Raw genomic sequence first — 24,841 nt, 5'->3', positions numbered from 1 at the left:
CGCATGGACTTCGACACATTTTTTGGAAACACTTAATGAATGATTTCTTTGTATTAGATTCGTTTCATAAGTTAATGCAGTTCTTTTTCGTATTGATCAAAATAAATGACGCTATATTTTATAGTTATTTTCTCGTATAATCTTATGATCCACCCGTGTTTTATTAAAATTTATTAAAGTTCCTTTTTCTTTTTTTTTTTTTCGTTTTCTTTTTAAGTAATTGCGTGTCAGGTTAAATTTCTTCGTGCATGGTTTTAAGAGTGAAAAAAAAAAAAAAGAAGAAAATAAACTTTATATCGCGATAGTGTCGAAAGATCATTTTAAGGTATATTTTGCTTTAAAAGTTTCGCCAAGAACAGGCAAAAGTCTGTTAAAACGGCAATAAATAAAATTTGCAAAATTTATGATCCATTATTAATGTTAAACAAGGTCAAAGATGTTTAGAACGTTAACGTTTCGAAAATGAACGTTCGTCTTGGGGAAGAACAAAGGTCAGGAAATCCTTTTAAAGAGCTTTTATCGTCAGTATATTGAAAATATAAAAATCAAGATGAAAAGAAATTGTAAATCATAGTGATAATTATATCTTATGTTGGATTAAAGTTGAACGTTGAATTCTTCTTTTCTTTTTTTTTTTCTTTTTTTTTCTTTCTTTTTTTCTACCTTTACGTTGCTTTAAAACTTTACTTAAAAAAAAAATCGCACATTATTTTTGGAATGATCAAATACTCTTCTAAATCGATTCTAAAACGATAGCAACAAATTCATTTATTGTCTTATATATAATATGAAATATATGTATATCATGAAGTTAATGATAATCGTATAGTACAGATTCTGAAGTTAACGTTTTTTTGCAGTGAAACAATTTAAATTATAAAGGGATAAAGATCAAGATCAAGGACCAAGGATCAAGATCAAGATCAAGGACATTTGTGAGCCAACGAATTCATATATATATATATATATATATATATATATATATATATATATATATATATATATATATATATTCAATCTATTTATACGTTACGATATTGTAATAATGAAAATATATCGATTCATAGAGAAAAAAAGAAAAAAAATATGACCACCATCAACGATTCAAAACGTCGGAACGAAAAAGTTGTTAAAAAAAAAAAAAGAAAAAGAAAAAAAAAGAAGAAAAAACGTATTCGAAATCAATCAATTTCTTCCTACGATTTTTGTTCTTTTTCCTTTCTTTTGTTTTTTTTTCCTTTATTTTCTTTTTTCTTTTTTTCTCTTGTATTATCAAAAAAAAAAAAAAAAAAAAAGAGCACCAAGATATTTCATGTGTGCGCGTTCTAATTAAATGAAATTACACATCCCTGTATAAATATAACATAATATGATAGCGTATGGCGAAAGAGCATATATAATCTTTGTAATATGACAAACATCGTCAAAGAATATTTCCTGACCTTTACACTTGGGATTCACACAACGGTGTCCACTGTTCAAATATTCCACGAGATTTTTAGGAATGTGTTCCTCGTCGTATTGCATATTGTTCGTTTTAATAATTCGTGCAGCCAGTTCCAATAACGATGGGGGATTGTGCGTCATGTCCGATACAAATCTAACCACAAGAGGATTGTCTCTTAGAGAAAGCTGAAACATGAGAGAGAGAGAGAGAGAGAGAAAATACATTCATTTTAATCTATTTATGCGCATGTATGTATGTATATACGTAAATACTTATTTACGTATACATATATATATTATATATGTACACTGGCTGTATATAAGGTATTTATTACTAAAGATAATAATGCCATACGATAAGAACGTACGCTATAGTCTGAGCGACGTTAGTTTTAAAATGAGAGAGAGAGAGAGAAAGTCTCATTTAAAATGAAAAACTTAATTATTTTTCTCTTTTGATCGAATGATATATAACAAAGAAAAGAATGTTATAGGACAAAATTTCATCGTTAGAAACGTAATATCTTTTTGTTCAAATATATCTCAAGGTCGACAGAAAGTTTCTATCCTTCAAATCTGTTTCTCTCTTTTTTTTTTTCCTTTTTATCAATTATTATATTAATATGATAACATAAACGATATCGTTCTATTAGAACTAAAAAAAAAAAAAGAAAAATGAACGAACGTATGCACCGACGATGATCTTGGTATCTCTAGCGAGTGATCTTGAAATAAAAAAAAAAAAAAAAGAAAAGAAAAAAGAAAAAAAAAGAAAACGACAAAAAAATGTCCATATGTCATCGTATTCCTTTCTACGAATCGTACATAAATATTAACACGCGTCTAATATTTTTTCTTTCCTTTTTCTTTTTCATATAAATCCAATCTAAAAGGTTATCAATTTGAAATAGGACTCGGTCTTTATATGAATATAAATAAATTAAATTTAAATGAAACCTCTGTCAAACATCTCAACGTGATAATTTCCGTTGGCAGTGTCTTCAATCTATTTTTGTGAAGTAATAGCGATTTGAGATTCGTTAGATTCGCTATTGAACTTGGCAAACTCTCCAGCATATTGTCGCACAGTATCAATGCTTGTAAAGACTTTAATTGACCTAACGTTGAGGGAACTTCGGTCAATCTGTTGCCTCCCATCGAGAGTACCTGCAATCTGTTAAAAGAAAGAAAAAAAAAAAAAAAAAAAAAGAAAAAGCAAAAAATTACAATTTTAACTTAGAACATCGCGAACGTATATACTACGTATATTTCCTTGAATTTTCATTTTAATTCTTCTCTTTTTTCGTTTTTTCATTTTGTTTTTTTTTTTTATATCTTTTTAATTTGTTTTATTTTTTCTTTTTTTTCTTTTCTTCTTCTTAAAAAGAAACAAGAAAATGATATAAAAAGATACCGTTGCAACTTCCATAGATCCTTGTTGATCTCCGTAATATGATTACCACCGAGATAGAGATACTTCAAATTGTATAGATCGAGTATTTGTTCAGGAAATTCTCGTAGTCTATTTCCGCTTAGATTGAGCTCACGTAGACCCGGTAAATTCTCAAAGCTTTTTGGCAAGGAATCGTTTGAGATATTATTGTGTTTTGCGATTAAACATGTCAATGGACAATCACCAAGGAAATCCGGAAGTCGATTCAATCCGCAGTTAGATATGTCCAATGAATTCAAATTTGTAAATCGAATAATACTCGATGGAAGATCATTTATACGATTTTGATGGACCAAAATGGTGTCCACATGTTCAGGACATTTTACCGTTATAAAATGTTCATCCAATACGTATGAGTCTAGCATCAGGTATGATAGATCCAACGTTCTTGTGTTCGCATCGGAATCACTCGAATCCGACGTGTAGTTCTCCATAGTCTAGAAAGAGAGAAAGAGAGAGAGAGAGAAAAAAAAAAAAGAAAAAAAAAAGGAAAAAGAAAAAAAAGCTAATATAATTTCTCAAATTAGTTGTTTCGCAAAAATACACGAAGAGAATTACATAAGTCGACTTATATTGCACGTCGTAGCGATAAACGATGAAAAAAATAATAGATATACATATAAAGAAGGAGAAGGAGGAGGAGATGGAGGAGGAGGAGGAAGAAGAGAAGGAGGAGAAGCAGAAGAAGAACATTGATTTCTGATAAAGTCGAACGGGTAAATGAAAAGCAATATCGTGACAAACATTACATAGACTCCGATCATGGCGCGTAGCTTGCCATTTTATTATTCTTTCATTCTTTTTTCTTTTTTCTTTTTTCTTTTTTCTTCTTGCTTAAAAAAATATACACAAGCTAGATCGAGATTCGTTGGAAAAAAAGAAAGATGAAAAAAGAAAAAGGAAAGAAAGAAAAACCAAAGAAGAAAAGAAAAAGAAACGAGAGAAAGTGAGAAATAAAATGAAACGATCGTATTTTAGCGAAGTCATGCTAATGCGATCGATTTATTATCGCAAAGGAAAGAAAGAAAAAGAAAAAAAAAAAAAAATAGGATATACGCATATACGCATCTTCAATTTAAAAAAAAAAAAATTACGTATATGTACGTATAAATATTTAAAAATGAATTGAGTAATATTATTTACAATAATTTATTGTGAGTTCCTCGTATTCTCTCGAGGCTCGTGAGATTATTTTTAAATTTTTCCGCCAAAAAGAATGACGATGGCTACGACGACGACGCGAGAGAGATAAGGTGGGAAAGGTGAAGGAACGTAAAGAGAGAGGTGGGAATGGTACGACGCTAGTCAATCAGAAAACGACTTACCTGAGAGATGGCGATCTTCGCTTTCGCCTCTAACGAAATATCTATGACTCCGTTTCTAACGTTTTCCTTCTAAGCTCTCTCTCCTATTTTCTCTTCTGTTATTTTATTTCTTCTTTTTTTTTCTTTCTTCTTCTTTCCTTTATTTTCTTCTTTTCTTTTGCCTTTTATCTCGTTACTCTTTTCCCTTCTTTCTTTCTTTCTTTCTTTTATTACAGTCTTACTTACTCGTTCGTCCGTAATCGTTCAAAGACTCAGTATGATAATATTTCCTTAGGACGTTTTAAAATTTTCTCTTCGTCGAATTCGAAAGGTTTTGCGGTTGAATTTTCTTTCTTTTTTTTTTCCCCCTTTCTTTTCTTTTTTTTTCTTTTTTTGTTTTGTTTTTATATTAACACCAACGGACAAAATGTTCTAAAGAAACATATGATTTTTCTAAATGCAATGATCGAGAACGCGCGGATCGCGGGACTGAACGATAGCTGCCTTTATCAGTTTGCTTTATAAGCTCTCTCTCTCTCTCTCCGTCTCTCCTCTCTCTCTCTCTCTCTCTCTCTCTCTCTCTCTCTCTCTCTCTCTCTCTCTCTCTCTCTCTCTCTCAGTTCATCGGGTGCCTATCGACACGAGACCCACGCAAGTATAATATATATGTGTAGAGTCACCAGCAAATGGCAGTGCCGTTGCAATCCGGATGCGTCTATTTTATTTGTAACATCTTTTTTTTTTCTAATTTTTTCTTTTCTATTTTTTTTTTTCCTTTTTTTTTTCTTTTTTTTTTTTAAAGAAAACTATTAAGGAAGAAACTTCGTTCAAAGATCTCTCAATACGATATACACGCATACGTATATGCATCAATCGTTTCTCATTATTTCTCTTTTCTTTGAACTCTTTGCAATCGTGATATTAACGAATCGCAAAGGAACACTTCGTCACTTTGCTGTTTTCAAATATTTACATTCTTTTTTTTTCTGTTTCTGTTTATTTTTCTTTTTTTCCTTTCTTCCTCTTTTTCTTCTCCAATGTACATGCGACTCTTGTCGTTTAACAACTGAGATAATAAACGATAAAATATATGTATGTAATTTCTTATTTTTCATTTATCCTCGTAACAATCTGTACGACGAAGAATTAACAAAAAGAGAACGATATCAAATGTTTTCTTTTTTTTTCTTTTTTTTATTTTCTTTTTTTTTTTCTTTTTTTTCTTTTTTTTTTTTTTTTTTCTTTAGTCAAAATGAATCTCTAACACACAATGAACAAGATCCTTTAAAATCTATACAAATTTGATTAACTTTCCTTTCTTTTTATTATTATTATTATTATTTTTTTTTTTCTTTTTTTTTTATTTTTATTATTATTCATCATGGATAAAAATAAGACGCGTAGGAATTTAGCATACCTGTGGCAATTGCAGTTTCGTTTTTTTTTCTTTTTTCTTATATCGTGAGATATAGATCGTAGATAATATAGTGAAATTATATATATATATATATATATATATATATGTATGTATTTGAATTATTATTAAATGAATTTCGATCATTTGAAAATTGAACAAAGATCTTTGTGTAGTTTGACCGTCACGATGACATAATAGTTGTGAAAAATTGTGAACTGAAAAGAAAGAATAAAAAGAAAAGAAAAAAATAAGGAGAAAAAAAATGAAAACGAAATAGACAATCATAGATCTAGCCTAGGTCAGGGTGAACAAATGGGTAGCCTATGATTATGCTTGATCTCTTTCGATAAAGTGGAAGAAAACGATCTCCCACTATTTGACATTTTTGTGTCACAAGAGTTACACGATTAATTTTTTTTTTTTTTAAGCATGGATTGATAACTGATAATTTTAATAATAAATTTAAATAGCGGAGGGAGGGGAAACGGATTGATTGTTCGGTTGCTATATATCGAGATAAAAAAGAAAACAAATCTGAAGATAATAATAACTTAGTGATAGTAATAGTGTAAAGGGAATAATAGTAATAATAGTGTATAGTAGTGCTGTTAATATTACATCTAAAAAAATTCCGGATAAAAATAAAGGACGTAAGACATAAGCGTAAGAAAATCAACTAATCTCAATCGAGTATTGGACTATTCGTAATATTTCAATTTTTATAAAACTTGAAAATATAAAACTTTATATGTAACATTGACAAATTTCAATTATAAGATGAAATTTTCACGTCGTATATATACGTCTTTTGAACGATCAATTATAGATCATCACGGTATACTCATTTTAATTTGAAATTTAACACTAATACGATATATAAGATTATATTTTTACGATATTTGTTCTTAGATACAATAGAATGATCGTAATCAATGTTGTAATATATTTTTGATAACTTTTGTAAACTGAAATTTAATTAATGAAAGAAATATAAATAAAGACACATTAATTAAATGTGATACGTTTTACGGCTTAAGATATTTCTTTCCTTTGTTAAATGTAAATAATTTTAATATTTGTTTATCTACATAGATTTTATATTAATGTAAAATTTGTAATTCGATAAGAAAATTTTTAATAGATTTATAAAAGTGAAGCTTATTTTATGTTTTGGAATTAACAAATCACATTAACCCTTTTTTCCCAATAATTTTCCCAAATAATCCCAATTTTAAATTAAACCTTTATAAATAGGAAGGAATTTCTTTTTTTTTTTTTGGCTTTTGCTATTGGTTAAATTTTATGTTTTAGATTAACATGATCACATGTTTTACATCTTAAATTTACGTCTTGTCAAATTTTCTTGTCAAATAGTTCTTTAGATCTTTAGATCCGCTTAAATGTAAGATGTAAGACGTAAAGGAATTCATCAATCAGAGTTTAACTATCATGACCTTCTACATTTTTCGATTGCAAGACGTAAATTGTAATAATGAAAATTTCCATAAGAATGAAATTATTACCAACCACATCACATGTATTCCTGTTTTTAATTTCGATTTTTGAAAAATTTTATTTAAATGTAATACGTAAAAACGGTATACAGATATTTTGAGGTTATGTAATAATACTTTACAATATTGAAATTATCAAGAGCATTATGTTTTTATGTTTATAATACAATGAAGATACAGCGAGTATTATTACTTGATACGTAAAAATTATATTTTCGCGTAATTTTAATTTTTGTTCAATACAATTGGGTACAATTACAATCTTCTAGATATATATATATATAATGATCTAAATGATTAATACGAGTTGATGAATATAGACAAATAAAATGATGAATATAGATAAATAAAATGAAAGCACTGTAATAAATTTATTATAGAAAACTATTTAAAAAGACATAATCCTAACGTTACAATTTATTACAGTATCTAATTTTATTTGTCATTATTCATAATGGCTGCATTATTAATCACTTAATCCATAATATATATATATATATACTGATAATTTATAGATTTAAGTTAATTTATATATGTATTTATTTAAAAAAAGAAAATAAAAATAAAAATAAAAGAAGTAGAAATAAAAAAGAATAAGAAAATAATAAAAAAAATAAATATAAAAACAAAAAAAAATAACCTGCCTCCCCGGCGGGGAATCGAACCCCGGTCTCCCGCGTGACAGGCGGGGATACTAACCACTATACTACCGAGGATCGGAATACTTTCGTGGCATCAGTTTTGGTATATAAATGAATAATATCAAATGTATTATTTTTAATTATACAAATGGTATAAAGTAATATACAATAGTAGTTTTTCTTTTTTTTTTTATATATTTTTACAATGTCAAATGATTATATCTTAAGAATATGTAATATAATAAAAATAAGCAATTTCTCTACGCGTTCCATTACAAAACTAAAAAAAGACGTAAGATATCTTATGATGCAAAAATTGTATTTCCCTTTTTATTCTCCTTCATTTCTACATTTAACATTTTGAATATGATCTAACTAATAATTTTTAACAATTAACTAGTAACTAAACTTAATTTTGTATGAAAAAAAATATATATATATATATATTATCTTATATGAAGGATAATATAAAGTAGAATACATATAAATTTAACATTTTATTTTTTTTTATTTTTTTATAACTTTACATGACATTGAAATATTCAAAACATTATGATTATTATTCTTATATACCTCTATGTTGATAAAATTCTTCTAATAATCGAAATATTATCATAAGATTTTGTTCCTTTTGCTATATAAATGTTAAATATAATTTTAAGATTTTAAGAATGCACTGTATCGTCAAATGGAATAATACAACGAAGAAATATTAAAGTAAATATTTAATTTTATTTGATTTTTAACAATCTCCTAGTGATTTATAAAATCTACTAGCATTAATATATTTAAAATAGAGGGCGCCTAAGGTGTGACAAGAAAATTCTCAAGATAGAAACTGTGGATACAAAAGCACGTGCGATTGCTTCTTCTCTATTTGATTTATCGTTGAATGCACATGTATTCACGTATGAATTTTAGAAAAAATAAGCGTGATAAAGTTTATTATCATTGTTGTAACCTGTATTAAATTCATAGAAATCTACGTTACATTATATAACAACAGGTATGTATCTAAGAAATTGTAATAATTGTTATCGTTTGATTGTGACATAAATAATAAACAAGAAATTTGTTGTACAAAGAAAAAACCGCCTAACGTCAAGTTTGCGATTCGTTAATTTGAAATACAAGTTTTATTTTGTCATAAAAATATGTATATAAAAAAGAAAAAGAGAAAGACAAAGAACAAAAAAAAAAAGAAAAGAATAAAATTGTAATTATAGAATTATAGTTCTTTTTCTTTTTTTTTTCTTCTAAACTCATATCAAATCATATTTGGATATTACACATTATTATGAATTTATATTAGAAGAAAAAAAAAAAAAAATATATATATATATATATATATATGTATGTGTATATAGTTTGTGAAATATTTTAAATATTTAATAAATAATCAATTGATGAAATTTCAATCTAATTTCAGCCGAAGGAAATGAACGAAGTAACTTTACCACCTTCTCCAAATTGGTACTTGAATAGTATTTTTACATGTTCCAAAGATGGAACTATTGCTTGGGGTGCTAGAAATGCTATTATAATTGCAAAGCGTCAAAAAGAAAACAAAATATTAAATTACTCTATCATTAAGGATGCTCATATAGATAGAGTTACTTCATTAGCTTTTTCACCTGAGTATGGACAAGAGGATAAAAATTTATTAGTTTCTAGTGGTGATGAATTTACAGTGAGAATATGGAATTTAGATAATCTCTCTGCAATTATGGGTTACTCGTATCAAGATGTAAGCAATTTAATATCTATAATATAAACATTAATTTATTATTATGGAATAATTTATATCCTTGATTTTTTTTAGACAAAACAAAATGTTATAGGAGTTGATTGGTGCCTTAAAGATCCCAATATAATATATTGTATTAGTACAGATGGTTTACTAATATCTTGGAATGTATCTTTCAATACTTGTTATCCAATCTTATTAGGAAAATTGACAGCAACTTGTTTATCTGTGTGTCCACATGACTGTAATCTTGTTGCCATAGGTTCTAAAACTGGATTGGTTTATATCGTTGATACACATGGAACAGGTTCTATAAGATATAAACTAAGAGGACATGATACAGAAATATCTAGTTTATCTTGGTGTCCTGTAGAACATAATATTTTAACCAATGAAAATAATAGAGATTTGCTCTTGGCTTCTGGTGCAAAAGATAAATCTATATTTTTATGGAGAGCTGGTGGAGATGGTAGATATCAATTGGAATTTACTCTACCAAATGTACCATTTGATTCTCGTCTATATCGAAACAAATCAAATGTATCCACTGGTAATTGGATTTCTGTTTGTTGGGCAAAACCAAAACTTTTACTTACTAGTTCATATTGGGGAGAACTTCTTGCTTGGGATTTGAAAACATTGAATAAAAATAAACCTCTGTGTAAGATGATTCATGCTTATCACAATAGAATATTATTTTCTATTGTTATAGTACCACATGTTTATGAGACTATTAATGATAGTTGGAGAATAGAAAACGGGTCAGTAAAGTAAATAATTTTAGGATATGATTATAAGTAGATTTGATAGGAAAAATAAATTTATGTAAAATTTTTCAGTATTACAGTATGGACATTAGCTCAAGATCGACAAATTATTTGCTGTAATATAAAAAATGATAATCATGAAATAGAATATAATATTCCTACTCAAGGTGGATTTATCTATTGTATAGCCGCTTGTCCTGTGGATAATACACGAATTGCGTTTGGTGTAGGTGATACAATGTTACGTATCTGGAATTTATCTGAACCACATGAAACTTCTTTTGATATTACTATGTTATGGCAAAAGATAAAAAGCAATATAAGATCTGTAAGCTTTTTTTATTTTCAGATATTGATATTATATGATCATATTTAATCTCTCTAAAAATATCATAAAGTAATAATATAATATTCAGATTGCATGGCATCCTGTAAAAGAAAACTTGATAGCTTATGGAACTGCAGAAGGTCGTATTGGGATGTTTGATATAAATGGTAATAAACCGCCAATTCTATACAGGCAGTATCACAGAAAAACAGTATATACATTACAGTGGGGACCATATCCAGGAATGAAAGATTATGCTTTGTATTCTTGTGGGGAAGGCGATCTTGTCTGTTATGATGCAGATAAACCAAACAAAGGTAAAAATATAATTGTGACGTATTTTGTTTCTTTGCAGCAATATTAATTTTTCTTATGTTTTAGATCCAACACTCATAATTGCAAAAAAGTGCACAGAAGTATCATGGAAACCAGATTTCTCATGTTTAGCAATAGGACTTCAAAATGGGTAAATTCTTTTTTAAAGGCAAAAGTAATTCAATTTATACACTTACAATAACTATGAACTTTACTTTCTTTATTTTGTTTTAGGACAATTCTATTTTATAATCGTGATCTTAAAGAATTTGGTCATACAACTAGTGTTATGAATGTAGGAGTGCATTGTTTAATATGGCATCCTGATAGTACCGCAACGGATTTAACATTCTCTCCACTTAGAAATTATATAGCTGTTGCCTATAATGCAACTATAATAACTATACTTGATCTTTCAGATCTTCTTAAAAAAATAACTGAGGTAAATGTACTTACGGGATCAAATGATAAAGTAAATGATACCGAAGAAATATCTTCAAGAACTGTTAATAAAATTGTTGCAACATTGAATGGTCATAGTAATAAAATTGTTGGTTTATCATGGAGTCCACATTTAAGTGGATACTTGGTTTCAAGTAGTTATGATTGTACGGCACAGGTATTTTTTTTATACATTACCTATATTTCATTTGATTGTATAGGAGTAGTTATTTTATAAAGTCCTCTGTATTTTATATTAATTTTTTTTTTTTCTCAGGTATGGAATGTCGAAAGACAAGAACTGATAGCAACGTTTGCACACCATTGTGGACCTATTTATTGTTGTATGTGGAGTCCCTTAGATCCAGATCTGATAATAACAGGATCATCAGACTTTACATTACGTTTATGGAGAATATCAACTCAGCCAGTCTTACACCCTGAAAAAAAGTCTAATTCAAAAAAGTCCAAATCGAAAAAGAATAAACAAAAAATAAACGAAGATAATAATAAAATAACAAATGATGTTAACGTTGAAGATAATAATACTTCAGAAATAGTTATAGAAACAATAAATAAAACTTCGGAATCTGCAACAATTAAAGCAGGTATTGAATAAAAGATTATAGTGGCATAAAATTATAAAATAATTATAACGTATTTCATATTATAGAGATATCAATGGCTATTGCAAAGGAGATACAAAAGAAAATTCCAGAAAAAAGTCCATATTTTCCAACATACTCCAAAATAATGAACAATAAGTTAGCTATCCTTAAATCTATTAAATATCTTATTAAAGATGAAGAAAAATTTTTAAATTCAGAACATCAGTTAAAGGAACATGCTGAAGTACCATCTTTATTTACTGAAGATACAAAACTTTCTGAGATTATTAATAATGAAAGTGAGCATATATTATAGACATAAAATATTAAAATATATGATAATAATTATTATTATTCTTTTCAGAATCCATACTTACTGCTCAGGGCAATCATATTGCGGTTACAGAGATTGATATGTGGCATGATAATCTTAAAGAAAATTTGGAAATTGCTGTTAAAGAGAAACGTCTTAATGATACTTTAATTTCACTTTCGCCAAGTCTTTCAATGAAGTTAGTTGTGTTTATTTATTAAATTAAGAATGAATAATGATTTTTAATTTTAATCGTTAAATTCATCTTTTATTTTTCTATTAAAATTATCCTTTTATATTTTAAATATTTAAAATTATTCTTTTATATTTTAGAACATGGCGTGAAATGTGTGAAGCATATGCAAATCAATTGATACTTGAATCAAATCCAACTAAGGCAGTGTCATATTTACTTTGTATCCATAAAATTTATGAAGCTATAGACGTTTTTCAAAATGCACAAATGTTCAAGGAAGCCTATTGTCTTGCTAACTCTAAATTAGATTCTAATGACACAATGATAAAAACGATATTAGAAAACTGGGCAAATTATGAATTTGAAAAAGGTCATTTTGAAGCTGCAGCTCATTGGTATGCTATTAAAAATTTATTACTTTATTATACACGATAATAATTGTCTATTATTATTAATTTCAGTCATGTCAAATTAGGAGCTTATTCAGAAGCAGCCTCTTTATTAGCACGTAGAAAAGATGTAGAATGTTTAACAATAGCTGCTAAATTAGCATTGTTATCTAATGAGAGTGTTTTAAGCAAATCATTAGTAGAACAAGCCATAATGGAAGCTTTAAAGAATTCAGATATATCTCTTGCAGAAAATATAATTTTGAAATTTCCACAAATTAAGGTAAAGATCATATATTTTATGGGTTTTTTTTTTAATTATAGTAATATAACATATAATATAAATTTACAGTATTTAGAAATCCATGTAAAAGTATTTAAGGAATTAAAGAAGATATTAGAAATAAAAATAGAAGAAAGTACAATTCATACTTGGTTAAAGGGTGAATTTAAGGATGGTATATTACAGATTTTTAAAGATCATTGTGAAGAATATAAAGTTTATTACGATGAGCTGTGTCAATATAGCTTTAGTAATCATATTGATAATCAAGCAATAGTAAGTATATTCATGAAATAATTGTGATATTTAAAGTGAAATAAATTAAAATTTATATTCTATTATTTATATTCTATAAAATTTATATTCTAATAATTGTGATATTTAAAGTGAAATAAATTAAAATTTATATTCTATTTCAGTTGTGGATAAACGTTAGTGGCCAATTAGCAATGGCAATAATTTGTGATTCAGTGACAAAACAATTAACTCATTTGATTAATGCATTAAGTATTATTTCTCAATTTGAAATACTGCATCGCAAATATATAGTAAATCATGGAAGTTCTTTCATTAAAGTACTTATAAATTTAGATAGTAATAGTCCTATAGAAGAGATGAGTATTTATGCACGGAAATGTTCACTATCTAAAAGTTTACGTGCTTATTTGTGCATTGGACTTTTAAATTGGATTGTAGATGATACTAACCTATCTATAAATGATGAAAAAATTCAAATAATACAATTAATAGAAGAATTACTTGAAGACATTCTTGAAAAAGAAACAGTGAGATATTGGTCTTTAACTAACGAAATCACGAAATTAGAGACTGAAATAGTTTCCAATTTAGGTATAATTAATATGATGAAATATTTTCATTATTATTTAATATCTATAAATAATGAAATTATTTTTAATTTATTTTATGTCATATTATAGGTAAAACACAGAAGGTAGACGAAAATAGTGAAGATGATAAGATTTTATTAAAAAAACTTGATGATATTAAAAATGAAAAGAAACGATTTGTTAACGAACGTATATGTGCACCAAGTCCTATTTTAGTATATAGTAAAGCTAATGAATTAATAGATAAGTTTTCTAACGAAAACGTTATAATTAAATTTTCAGACAAACTTAATGAGATATGGATAGAAGCTATTAAGTAACTAGTATAAACTATATTACACCAGAAACAGGAAAAATAGATATTGGACTTTCAAGACATATATATTGTAAATATATTTGAAAAGTAAATGTGTGTGTGTGTGTGTTTTTTACAAAGTTTTTTTCACTTATTTCAATATTTCACTTATTTCAATATTTTTCACTTATTTCAATATTTTCAATATTTAAAAAACAAATAACTTTCACTAAAGAAAAAACAAAAAAAACATTTTTATAAGAAATCAAATTGGCAAATGTCAAGAAACAGTGAAATAAAAAATAAATAAATAAAAAAATAGTTTTATTAAGATTAATAAAAAATATTTGAAAATTACTAAAGGACTACACAAAGAGATTTTATTTTTTAATAGAATTATAGTTGAATTTCTCTTATATATCAGAATAATTGTTTAATGTAATACTAATTAATTTTAATTAAATAAATTATTTTTTCTTTACAAATAAATATTTGTAAAATTCTTTCAAATATTTGTAAAAGCTTCCGTGCTTTATCCTGTTGCCCTTATTCATCGTAACCAATAAATCTACTATTTTGACAATATATATTATTATGTATATATATATATATAAATATTTAATTTTTAATTAATTATTAAAAATTAAGTTAATAATTTGTGTATATATATATATATATATATGTATATATAATAAATATTATGTATATAAATATTATATAAATATATATATATATATATAAATTTGAAAATATATATATCTATAGAATATAGATATAATAAAGCATGAAGAAGATTTTGCAATAGTTTAAAATACATCGCCGTTATAATGAACAACGAAATTGTCGATGCAATGTTTGACAATGTGTTTATTCGATATGTTATTGTAATGATAATAAAGTGAATGTTTCTCGTTGTTTTCGAAGTATCTTTCATCATAGCTAATTTCGTTCTTGATAGTGACGATCAATGTTATCAAAGTCGGGTGAAAACGCATAATTATTATCATTAACAACGACTAAAGTTTCCTAAAGATTCTCAATCATAAGATCAAGGTCGTCTATTACGCTTTATGAATCGATATATATCAATGTGATTTGTATCGAATAATAAACGACATATATTACAAATTTAACATTATTTTTAATGTTAAATTAATGGCCAGATACCACCGATCACGAAATATCTCTCTCGTGTAGTAGAAAAGCATTCACGATCTTTTGATCGATTTAATTTGAAAAAATTAAAAGAAAACAAAAAAGAATTTGAAGAAGAGATAAAATGAAAATAAAAAAAAAAAAGAAGGAAAAAGAAAATAAATATATAGTTAGGACTTTATTTTATTTTCTTTTTTTTTTTCTTTTTTTTTTTCTTAAGAGAATTTTACGAGGCTGTCATTCACATTTTTATTATTATTATTATAGTGATATTATTTTTTATTACTATATATTCATATATATTTATATATATTTATATATTACATATATTTTTATTATTATTATTATTATTATTATAGTAATATTAATGTAAAAACAGAAAAAGAGTAAGATAAAACTGAATTTATTGTGCAAAAAAAAAAAAAGTAAGAAAAGAAATAATTAAAAGATCATCGATATTTCTCGCTAATTTTTTTGTTTAATGATTTATCCTTTTTTTCTTATTTTCTATTTGACACAACGTCAGCTCTAATATATTCCAGTTTACTTTCTTCATGACGAATCGTCTTCAAAGATCACGATCGAATTAACATTTCTCTCTCTCTCTCTCTCTCTCTCTCTCTCTCTCTTTCTCTCTCTCTCTCATTCTAAAGGACTCAAAAATTCGCGATTTCGATTTTTCGATAAATAACAAATCAAGTTTAGAAAGTCAATTTTTTTCTTTTAAGTCGATTTTTATTCTAAATACTTCGCCCTGCTCTTCTCTCAATCGTTTCTTCTTCTTTTTTTTTTTTTTTGTATTCCACATATATGCCATAGCACATTATTTTATCTACTCGCGCGAAAAACAGCCTGAAGTTTTTGGAGTCAACAGAACTAGAAATTAAATTTTCAGTTTCTTCCTCTCCTTTTTTTTCTACTTTTTTATTATTTTTTTTTTCTTTTTTCATTCTACATGCTACATAAATTTAATATTTTGTCCTTTTCTTTCTTTTACTCTTTTTTTTTACGTAACGTTTCTTTCCATTCTCTTTGATTCGTACGACAATAAAGTAGAAGATGAAAGTAATATAAAAAAAGTAATATAAAAAAAAAAAAAACACAAAATAGGAATTAAATTAACTTAAAAAATTAAATTAAATTAAAAAAATTAAATTAAATTACAGTGATCTTATTCGATCTTTTTTTATTCGTTTTTTCTCTTTTTCTTAACTTTCAACGTTTCTTTCAAAATGCATTTTTGTTTAAGCATTGAACTTTTCTTTGTTTTCCTTTTTTCTTCTTTTTTCAATGGAGACAACACGTACTGCATATTATTATTGTTTTTCTTTTATTTTCTTTTGGGACACAGTATATATAATTTATAAATTTTATGAATTCAATATGAATAATATGTGTGCAAATATATATGTACACATATATATATATATATATATATATATATATATATATATATATATACATTAATTAAAAAATGTAATAAGAAAATAATAATAATAAATAAATATAATAAATAACATTAATTAAACTTATTATTAAACTAAATTTATTACAAACATTAAGAACGCTCCAAAATTTTTGACTACAGATATTGGTCCAGTGGAAAAAGTAAAGAAATTCAAATACCTAGAAGAAATAATTCAAAAACATGTTTTAGAAAAATCTGCAATAGAAGAAAGGGTACATAAGATGAAAAGGCCGTATGATATCACTAAGAATTTTTATAACAAAAAGTGTTTATCTAAAAATCTTAAAATAAAGCACTACACTACAGTAGTGAAATCGGAATGCTTATACGCGAGTGAATGCCTGGTACTAAATTATAGATTAGATAAACTAGAAGTACTAGAAAGGAGAATCATGAGGAAAATTTTAGGTCCAGTGAAAACAACAGAAGTATGGAAATTAAGATCTAATGATAAAATATACAGGAACATAAAAGGCATAACAGAAACGATAAGGAAAAGAAGACTGCAATTTTTTGGCCATATTTACAGAATGGATGATTCCAGGTTAACAAAAAGGATACTCATGTACCTTTGGAAGAAAAAGGCAATAATTAGCTGGATTCAAGAGATAAAGAAAGATCTAGAAAGAAATAATATAAGTGAAGAAGAAACTATAGACAGAGAGAGATTTTTAGAAAGAGGGTATTAAGCATGGAAGGATTCCAAGGAAGACTGAAGAAGAAACCTGATGCGAAGTGGTCTGAGTACAGAAAGAAATAGCATAATGAAAAGATGAAGGAATATTGGAGGGAACGGAAGAGAAAACAAGGAAGTGTTTAGAATTGAAATTGGCACGTGGTTTCTAGCAGGCCTCATCGAAAGAAGAAGAAGAAGAAATAACATTAAAATAATATATTAAAATATATATAATAAATACAATAAATAAATAAAATAAATATACTTAATGCAATAAAATAATAATAAGCACATAATATAAATATAGTCAATACTATATATATATATATATATTAGGTGGACCAGAAAGTAATGTCGCTTTCTTAAATTAAATTCAAACGAATCAATTTTTAACAAGTTTTTATTTTTAATCACAATCAAATATCGACAAGCGCAGAAACGACATTACTTTCTGTTCCATCTAATATCATATGCATATGTAATATGATATATATATATAATATATTAATATAATATATTAATAAATTTTCATTTTCATTCATTGATGTCTTATAGAAAATTTTATACGGTTTATTTCTGACAAAACGCATCCAACATATTTTTAACCAGTTTATTGATTCTCCATTAGAATTCTTTACCCCTTTAAAAATTGCGTCTTCTAATAATTTTGTTTATACAAAATCTTCTTGTCTCATTTCATTTACAATAAAGTTATTATCTTTCCGACACTTTTTATTAATCTTGTAATAATCTTGGGGAACGAACAGTAAATTATTTTTTTTTAATGATATTTCTATCACGCCAAAATCTCTATCATTTGGTAAAAACGAATGTCCTGATATTAAAAATTTGTGATCTATGATTTCCACATTATTTTCCAAAGTTTGGACAATTTTTAACCACATTAAAGCTACTTTAATGTTTCTATTTTGCCCGGCGCATATGTCACTGTAAGCTATAATGTGTCTTTCTATAATGTGCTTTTTTTTTTTTTAAGACGAATATTGTTCTATAATTCTGTTTTTTTTTTCGATTTTTTTTAAATCGAGTTTAAATCGGAGTTAGGCCACTTTCAAACTACACGGTTCAATTATTGAACTAATTCTGAAAACTTATGTGTCAAGAATTATCATATTTGTTCAGAATATAAGCAATTTAAAATGCTTTACTGATAAATAACATAAAGTTGTACATGTAATTATGGCAACCGAATAAAATTGACAAATGGAGTTAGGCAACTTTCAAAATAAACGGCTCATATATATATGTATAATATGTACATAATATTAACCCTAGTTATGTACACTTAAAATAATTTCTAATTGTGCATTTGGAATGTGCTACACCTTAGGCACTTTGAACAGCTGTCATTTATACAGAATGAATGATTATTACTCCAAAAAAATTTTGTATATTCTTCGAAACATCAGAAATAATAATCCAGTAGTTATGAAAACGCATTTCCAATTTTGACATTATAAAAAAAAAATTCAAGAATCATGCAATGCTCAAAAATTGACTTTTTTCATTAGAAACCGAATATCTATTTTAATTTCTAATATTTCGAAAAAAATCTAACGACATAATCATTTTGAGACAAGTTTTTTTTCAAAAAAATATAAGTACTCAAATGATCTTTGCAAAAAGTATAGTTATTTTGTAGTACAAGTATAAGCTTATTTTGAGAAGGAAAAAAATATTTAATTATTTTATCAATCTCTATTATTTTCCATTTTTTTTTTCCATTCATTTTATTGAAATATCCATACATACAAATTCATATCTCTACAAAGAGTTATAAAAGTACAAAATTATAATAAAAAAAATAATTAAATGTTTACTCGTGACCGATGCACCGAACGCAAAAATTATTGCTGTGCTAATTACATATTGGGTGTCTATATGAAGTACATCAAATTTTAATTTTCCTGTTTTTCGAATGTGGATAAATCATACATCAGCATTGTTTTTTATATACTATAATCTTATAGAATTTATTTCCATCTTTCTCAGCATTAAATCCGAATATGATCTTAATTCCTAATTTTAAATTATTTCGAAAGAATGATATATTAAAACACACTAATAAATAATCCTTACAAAAATGCTTATAGAGTTCTTTCAGGCAAGATTGAAAAAATATTGTAACATTTCTACCAGCATTTTACATTTCAATAACTTTATGAAATTTATACCAGTCATATCCAATAATACTGAAGAAAATTCTTAAAATTCAATGATTAGTTTTTTCTATTAATCCATTCGAAAACGTGAATTTTTCCAAACACGATCCCAAGGATCCAAATTGTTTTTTTTTTTCATTATATTGTTCATTTTCAGTAAAAAATAAAACTTATCCCAAGGATTCAAATTTTTTTGTTTTTTTCATTATATTGTTCATTTTCAGTAAAAAGAAAACCTTGCTTACTATGGAAATCAGCCAATTCGTAAGTCAATTCGCATAAATAAGATGATTGCATACCGTCTGTGCAATTGATTTCTGCGAAAAATTTTCTGTAAGACTGAATTGTTACGCGTCGTCGTTGGTGCTCCATTTTCACGGGTAAGGAGTGGTTTAAACAAATGTCTTACTTATTCACGGATAAAGATGGGTCAAAGAAAAGAAAAAATGTATTATCTAAGCCAACGCTTAAGATAATAAGATTTAAGATATTATTTCTTACATATAAGAAATTCTGAATACGCAGATCCCGCTGGTTTAAGATAATGATTTTCATTTAGGTGGTATGAATAGAAGGTGATACTATTGATGTTAATGATAGATTTGAAAAATGGATTTAGATATATGGGTTCCTGTATTGAATTTCTTAAAAATGTAGATTTCGAAAATTCAAACAAAACGTTTTGTTTTATTTGGTACAAATGAAAACCAATGACAAATTATGTTTTTGTATATTTTACAGATATTATTAATTAAAAAGCAACTTTTATTTAGACGAATATTTTACTCAGAATAACTGAAAATTGCTCATCATTACTATTATACCTCGGTCTCATAGCCTCGTAAAGGCATTGCACATATGGTATGCAATTTGTTTCAAATGAGTTAAACAGTAAATAAATGACATAACTGATCAAAAGAGTCTATTCTTTTATTTTCATTATAGTATTGTATAATAGCTAGTTTTCCATTCACATCGATTGCATTTGATTTGAAATATGAATGAGATATAAAATTAGAAAATAATTTCTATCACATTTAAATAAAGGATTACATTACTTAGAGCATGAATGGACTAAAAATTTTTAATAATAGAAAATCAAAAATTAATGCAAAAATAATTTACTGTGTACATGGGATGTGGTACACTTCAGATTTTACAAATTTAAAATTTACTCGATCACAACTCAGCGACTGTGACATAACGCGGACTATTCTGTCAATTGGTATATAACGATACATATCTCAACTACAGATAAATGACTGTAAAAATCCTAATGACAAAAATTAACCCTTTGCACTGGAGAGGTGACACTCGCTCACTACTTTATTTCGATGCAGAAATTCGATGCACAGTGACAACTTCTTGTTTTCTTTCATTCAATTGTGTTCCTAAGCTCTTCCTGTATAATGTTACGAAGATAACAATCTTCGTTTCCAATGGAAGTATTGTTTTCTCATCTGAAATTAATGTGCAACCATCAACCGGATTTCATTTTCGGTCTTAGTTCGAACTTGAAAGTCGTGACAAAAGGACTATAAAAATTGAAGTTTCTAATCCCCTAAGCATGGAACTTAGTCAAGTGAAGATGAGTTTGATGTAACGTTACTTAACGAAGAAATTATATCTATACTCAGACAGCTTGACGATAGAGAGAACACGAGCAGTGATGATAATAGTGATCGAGCTTCAACCTCAACCTCCGATTCCGAAAAGATCCACCTGAATGGAAAACTGTATAACATTCTAACAAGAATTAGGAAGGATTGTAAAGTCTGCTCTCAAAGAAATAAAGCCGGCAAAAAATATCAAACAACATACTATTGTAATATTTGTTCTGAAAAGCCGGAAATCCATCTCGGCAATTGTTATATGAAATATCATACGAAGTAAAATTACAAAGACTAATGTTTCAGAAATTATCTTCGTAAAGATAACATAAAATGTTAAAATATAAAAGTTTGATAGGATAATTTGTGTGTTTAATCATTTTAAGTTAGAAGTAAGAAATTCACCAAAAACGCGACAAAGCGTCTCCAGTTGCTAATTAATCCACGCGAAAATGGCTCCGAGTGCAAAGGGTTAACTTGATTTAAATTGAGTTTAAAGTTGGTCTAAAATGTCCTACACTCCAAGTACACAACAAGCGTTAATAGTACTTAATCTATGAATAATAGCCAATACTGTTCTACCTCGGCTTACATTTTCTAATGCATTGTGAACTATTCTTTCGCTTTAATAATCCAAAAAGCTAAAATAGAAAATTCATATAGAATACAAGATAAGATACGAGATAAATTATCAATATTTAGTCCTTTTATACAACATTGCTTCAACTAATATAAAGATTGATGGTTGCTTCAGTCAACCAGTTAATTTAGCATTTCTCTTGCCAATTTAGATTTCATAACTATATTGAAATTTTGTAATGAATTCATGAGCATTATCTTCTTTCGCCGCTTTTACGATCTATAACATTTAATAATGCGTAATATATAATGAAATAGTTTGAAAAAATATTATAATTTGTATTCATATATTAATATTCAAAATAAAATTCTTCAAAATAACATGATTCGACCGAGTTGAATAGTTAAATTTCACATTTTTTAATTCTATATTCCCTGAGAATCCTTTTTTATCTTTCCTCCGACTACCATTGGTATTGTTGGTATATTTAAGTATCATAAAATAAATTTCAAATCGTTTATAAACAATATATCTAAAATCTTGCAAGTAAAAATAATAAAATATTAAAAAAATTCAGGCACTTGAATTGATTCCTCTTACGTATGTTCCAAGCAATAAAGATAGTTGAGAGAAAGATCTTTGAATTATTTCAGTTACCATCAAAAATGCCATAAGATCGCCAAATGTTAATTGCCCAATTGATATTAAATGATCACTAAAGTACAATGAACGAAATAAAATACTATTTCAAAATAAATCTGTTCCTGCTAAAAAAAACAAACCAATACCAAAATTCTAAATTTTCATATAACTCAGTTGCATGTTCAACTTCTTCGGAAAATACTTCTTTTTCTTGATTTCCTGCTGCAAATGTTTTTACCTGTAAAAAAGAAAAAGATCATTATACAAATTAATACGTTGATCGCCACAGTGGTCATATGTGACCACAATTTATTCCTCATTCATTAGATTATATAAAGAGATGTTTGCCTGAAGATATATGTCTCCCATTAATTCCTCTAGCAAGAGTGTCGATAATGGCGGGTTTTTCAGCTGGTTTCCTAACGTGTGACCTGAGTTTAAGATCCTCTTTTTAGTAAATATCGCTTGTTCACGATCGTGTTCAGGGTCGATGTATCTCTACTGTGGAGGTACATCTAACTTCGTTAGATGTTGAATTACTGGGCGAGATATTGATTCGATCAGTTTCGGGGCCACTCTACATCAGGTTCCATGTAGATTATACATGTTGAGAAATAATTCGTTACAATTTTTTGAAGAAGCTTTTTTCAGGATGGAACGTGTTTTAGGTGCTAGGAAATATGAGTCGTTCCGATAACTGATCGGTAATTCTTTATAGCATTCCTCAGTCTGCCTGATCTTTACTTTTACAGGAATACATTTTAATATATATATTAATTCTACCGCAATGACCGCCATGTATCCTGGCTGCTTCATCAAAGCATAATGCATTTTGTCGGTTACTATTGTTGCTAACGAAAGAGCATTCTTGAGTACCTGTTTCTCTAAAACACACTTTTGTTGCGTAATGTCGATATATAACGAGATTAGTTGTGTCTTAAGATGTCCTTCTACATATATAAATTTCGAATTCACATAGGCGAAGATATCTAAATTTTCTACGGAAGTTTTAATCTTTCCTTTAAATGATCTTCCACGTGATGTTTCTATGAATAATAGCTAAAGATAGCTATTCTCTTATGATGATAGAGTATCCGGATAAAATAAACTCACTGTTTCTTGTTAGAGCAAACGTAAGATCTTTCTTTGTTACTGTGTAAAGAATGGGTCCTTGAGATGATTCGGCAGGTGTTAATTTCATTGCTGGCCCCTCATAAAGAACATCATATTCATGGAAACTACTGCTGTTGGTTGAAATGTTCGACTAATAACTTTCACTTCCATTTGAGTCGAGGCAGGCTTCTTCGTCCAATGCCCATACAGTTCCTGATTTTAGATGGATTTGATTGGCCTTTGTCTTGACGGTGGCGAAATAGTCTTGTAGCGTGATCCTAACGGAAGCTTGTACTACTACGTCGTCCCATGTTCTATAGAGGTCGCTATATTGAGAGCTTTTGCAAGTACCGTCTGTCATGGCGGTGCCGCTCAAGATAAGTCTTCTTGTGTTGATGCTGTTTTCCTTTAGGCTTAATATGAATATGTTAGGGCCTAGAGAGAGAGAGAGTGCCCGTAGAGTGCAGCTGCTGGCACAAATGTTGTGTCAATGGACGACGGAAATAGCTGTCGTCCTTTTATTAAGATTAGTATTAAAATAAAGATTTTCACTGTAAAGATTTTTATGTCGACTTCTGAGCTATTCCATCTTGCAGAGCGTCGAAAGGCAATGGATGCTGTTAGCTCGTTTAACGTTTCTTGTATTTTAATTTATCGACTGTGGTGGGGGACTACTTTACCAATTGTCATCATGGAAGGGAAAGGGATCGTTGCGCTATACTGTGCTTAAAGGAACCATGTATCGGTACTACAGGTTTCCACGATGGCGACTGTTGTTTAGATTTATTAATCTTGAGTCTGTGGCGTCTACTATGCGGTCGCCATTATCGGTACGTACTTTTATATTGTACTTGTTTAATACTTCTATTAGGATGGTGCGTATGAAATGTCGGATTTTCTTTAAATGTGAATGTTTGTCTCCCTGTTTTTGTTATGCTTTTGTTTTTGATATAACCTGGCTTATAGTCGTACTGTCTATTGCCAGAGTCACATTTTAGCAAAGAAGATTTTCTCAAAAGTGTTCCCTTTTGTTATTTGCTTTGAATTTTGCACCGATATGAATTCAACCGATATTCGTGTAATTTTCTTATATGAATATAAACTTGGTA

General features: G+C 27.4%; 3 protein-coding genes and 1 non-coding gene across 5 annotated transcripts in view; 1 reads left to right on the top strand and 3 right to left on the bottom strand.

Moving 5' to 3' along the window:
• The window catches only part of LOC124429843 (leucine-rich repeat-containing protein 58), a 6,577-nt gene extending 1,863 nt beyond the window's left edge, over window positions 1–4,714 (bottom strand). The window contains exons 1-4 of the mRNA XM_046975566.1: window positions 4,225–4,714; window positions 2,861–3,336; window positions 2,404–2,620; window positions 1,443–1,632 (exon numbers count right to left, since the gene is read on the bottom strand). Coding sequence (XP_046831522.1) covers window positions 1,443–1,632; window positions 2,404–2,620; window positions 2,861–3,333 — 880 coding nt within the window. The 5' untranslated portion in view covers window positions 3,334–3,336; window positions 4,225–4,714. The remainder of the gene's footprint in view (window positions 1–1,442; window positions 1,633–2,403; window positions 2,621–2,860; window positions 3,337–4,224) is intronic.
• A 3,064-nt stretch (window positions 4,715–7,778) lies between these two features.
• On the bottom strand, window positions 7,779–7,850 carry Trnad-guc. The gene has a single exon. It is a non-coding gene; the product is annotated as a tRNA-Asp (tRNA).
• A 722-nt stretch (window positions 7,851–8,572) lies between these two features.
• Window positions 8,573–14,422, top strand: LOC124429805 (gem-associated protein 5). 2 transcript variants are annotated; one of them, XM_046975472.1, is made up of 16 exons: window positions 8,573–8,781; window positions 9,205–9,522; window positions 9,598–10,283; window positions 10,362–10,617; window positions 10,706–10,784; window positions 10,830–10,934; window positions 10,999–11,083; window positions 11,167–11,551; window positions 11,651–11,981; window positions 12,047–12,280; window positions 12,346–12,493; window positions 12,628–12,885; window positions 12,952–13,162; window positions 13,232–13,438; window positions 13,582–14,011; window positions 14,101–14,422. In XM_046975472.1, exons 2-16 carry the CDS (start codon window positions 9,214–9,216, stop codon window positions 14,328–14,330), a joined length of 3,954 nt encoding a protein of 1,317 aa, XP_046831428.1. In that variant the 5' UTR covers window positions 8,573–8,781; window positions 9,205–9,213; the 3' UTR covers window positions 14,331–14,422. The 2 variants fall into 2 exon arrangements, with proteins under 2 accessions (XP_046831428.1, XP_046831427.1); XM_046975471.1 differs by having other exon boundaries at window positions 10,706–10,934.
• Window positions 14,423–19,329: 4,907 nt separating this feature from the next.
• Window positions 19,330–24,027, bottom strand: LOC124429699. The gene is made up of 3 exons (XM_046975276.1): window positions 23,733–24,027; window positions 22,968–23,050; window positions 19,330–22,857 (listed from the first exon to the last, which is right to left on the bottom strand). Exons 1-3 carry the CDS (start codon window positions 23,818–23,820, stop codon window positions 22,720–22,722), a joined length of 309 nt encoding a protein of 102 aa, XP_046831232.1. The 5' UTR covers window positions 23,821–24,027; the 3' UTR covers window positions 19,330–22,719.
• Between the last annotated feature and the right edge of the window lie 814 nt (window positions 24,028–24,841).

The sequence above is a fragment of the Vespa crabro genome, chromosome 16, assembly GCF_910589235.1.
Source record: "Vespa crabro chromosome 16, iyVesCrab1.2, whole genome shotgun sequence".
NCBI lineage: Eukaryota > Metazoa > Arthropoda > Insecta > Hymenoptera > Vespidae > Vespa > Vespa crabro.
Note: the sequence above shows the minus strand (reverse complement) of the source record. Positions and strands in the feature narration are given on the sequence as shown.

Coding starts and splice junctions, on each gene's coding strand:
- LOC124429699 (XM_046975276.1), bottom strand. CDS start 23,820: ATGAAATTAACACCTGCCGAATCATCTCAAGGACCCATTCTTTACACA. Junction 23,051..23,732: donor GTTTGCTCTAACAAGAAACA/GTGAGTTTATTT, acceptor TCTTAAACTCAG/GTCACACGTTAGGAAACCAG. Junction 22,858..22,967: donor TGGGAGACATATATCTTCAG/GCAAACATCTCT, acceptor TCTTTTTTACAG/GTAAAAACATTTGCAGCAGG.
- LOC124429805 (XM_046975471.1), top strand. CDS start 9,214: ATGAACGAAGTAACTTTACCACCTTCTCCAAATTGGTACTTGAATAGT. Junction 12,281..12,345: donor TGAGATTATTAATAATGAAA/GTGAGCATATAT, acceptor TATTCTTTTCAG/AATCCATACTTACTGCTCAG. Junction 12,494..12,627: donor TCGCCAAGTCTTTCAATGAA/GTTAGTTGTGTT, acceptor TTTATATTTTAG/AACATGGCGTGAAATGTGTG.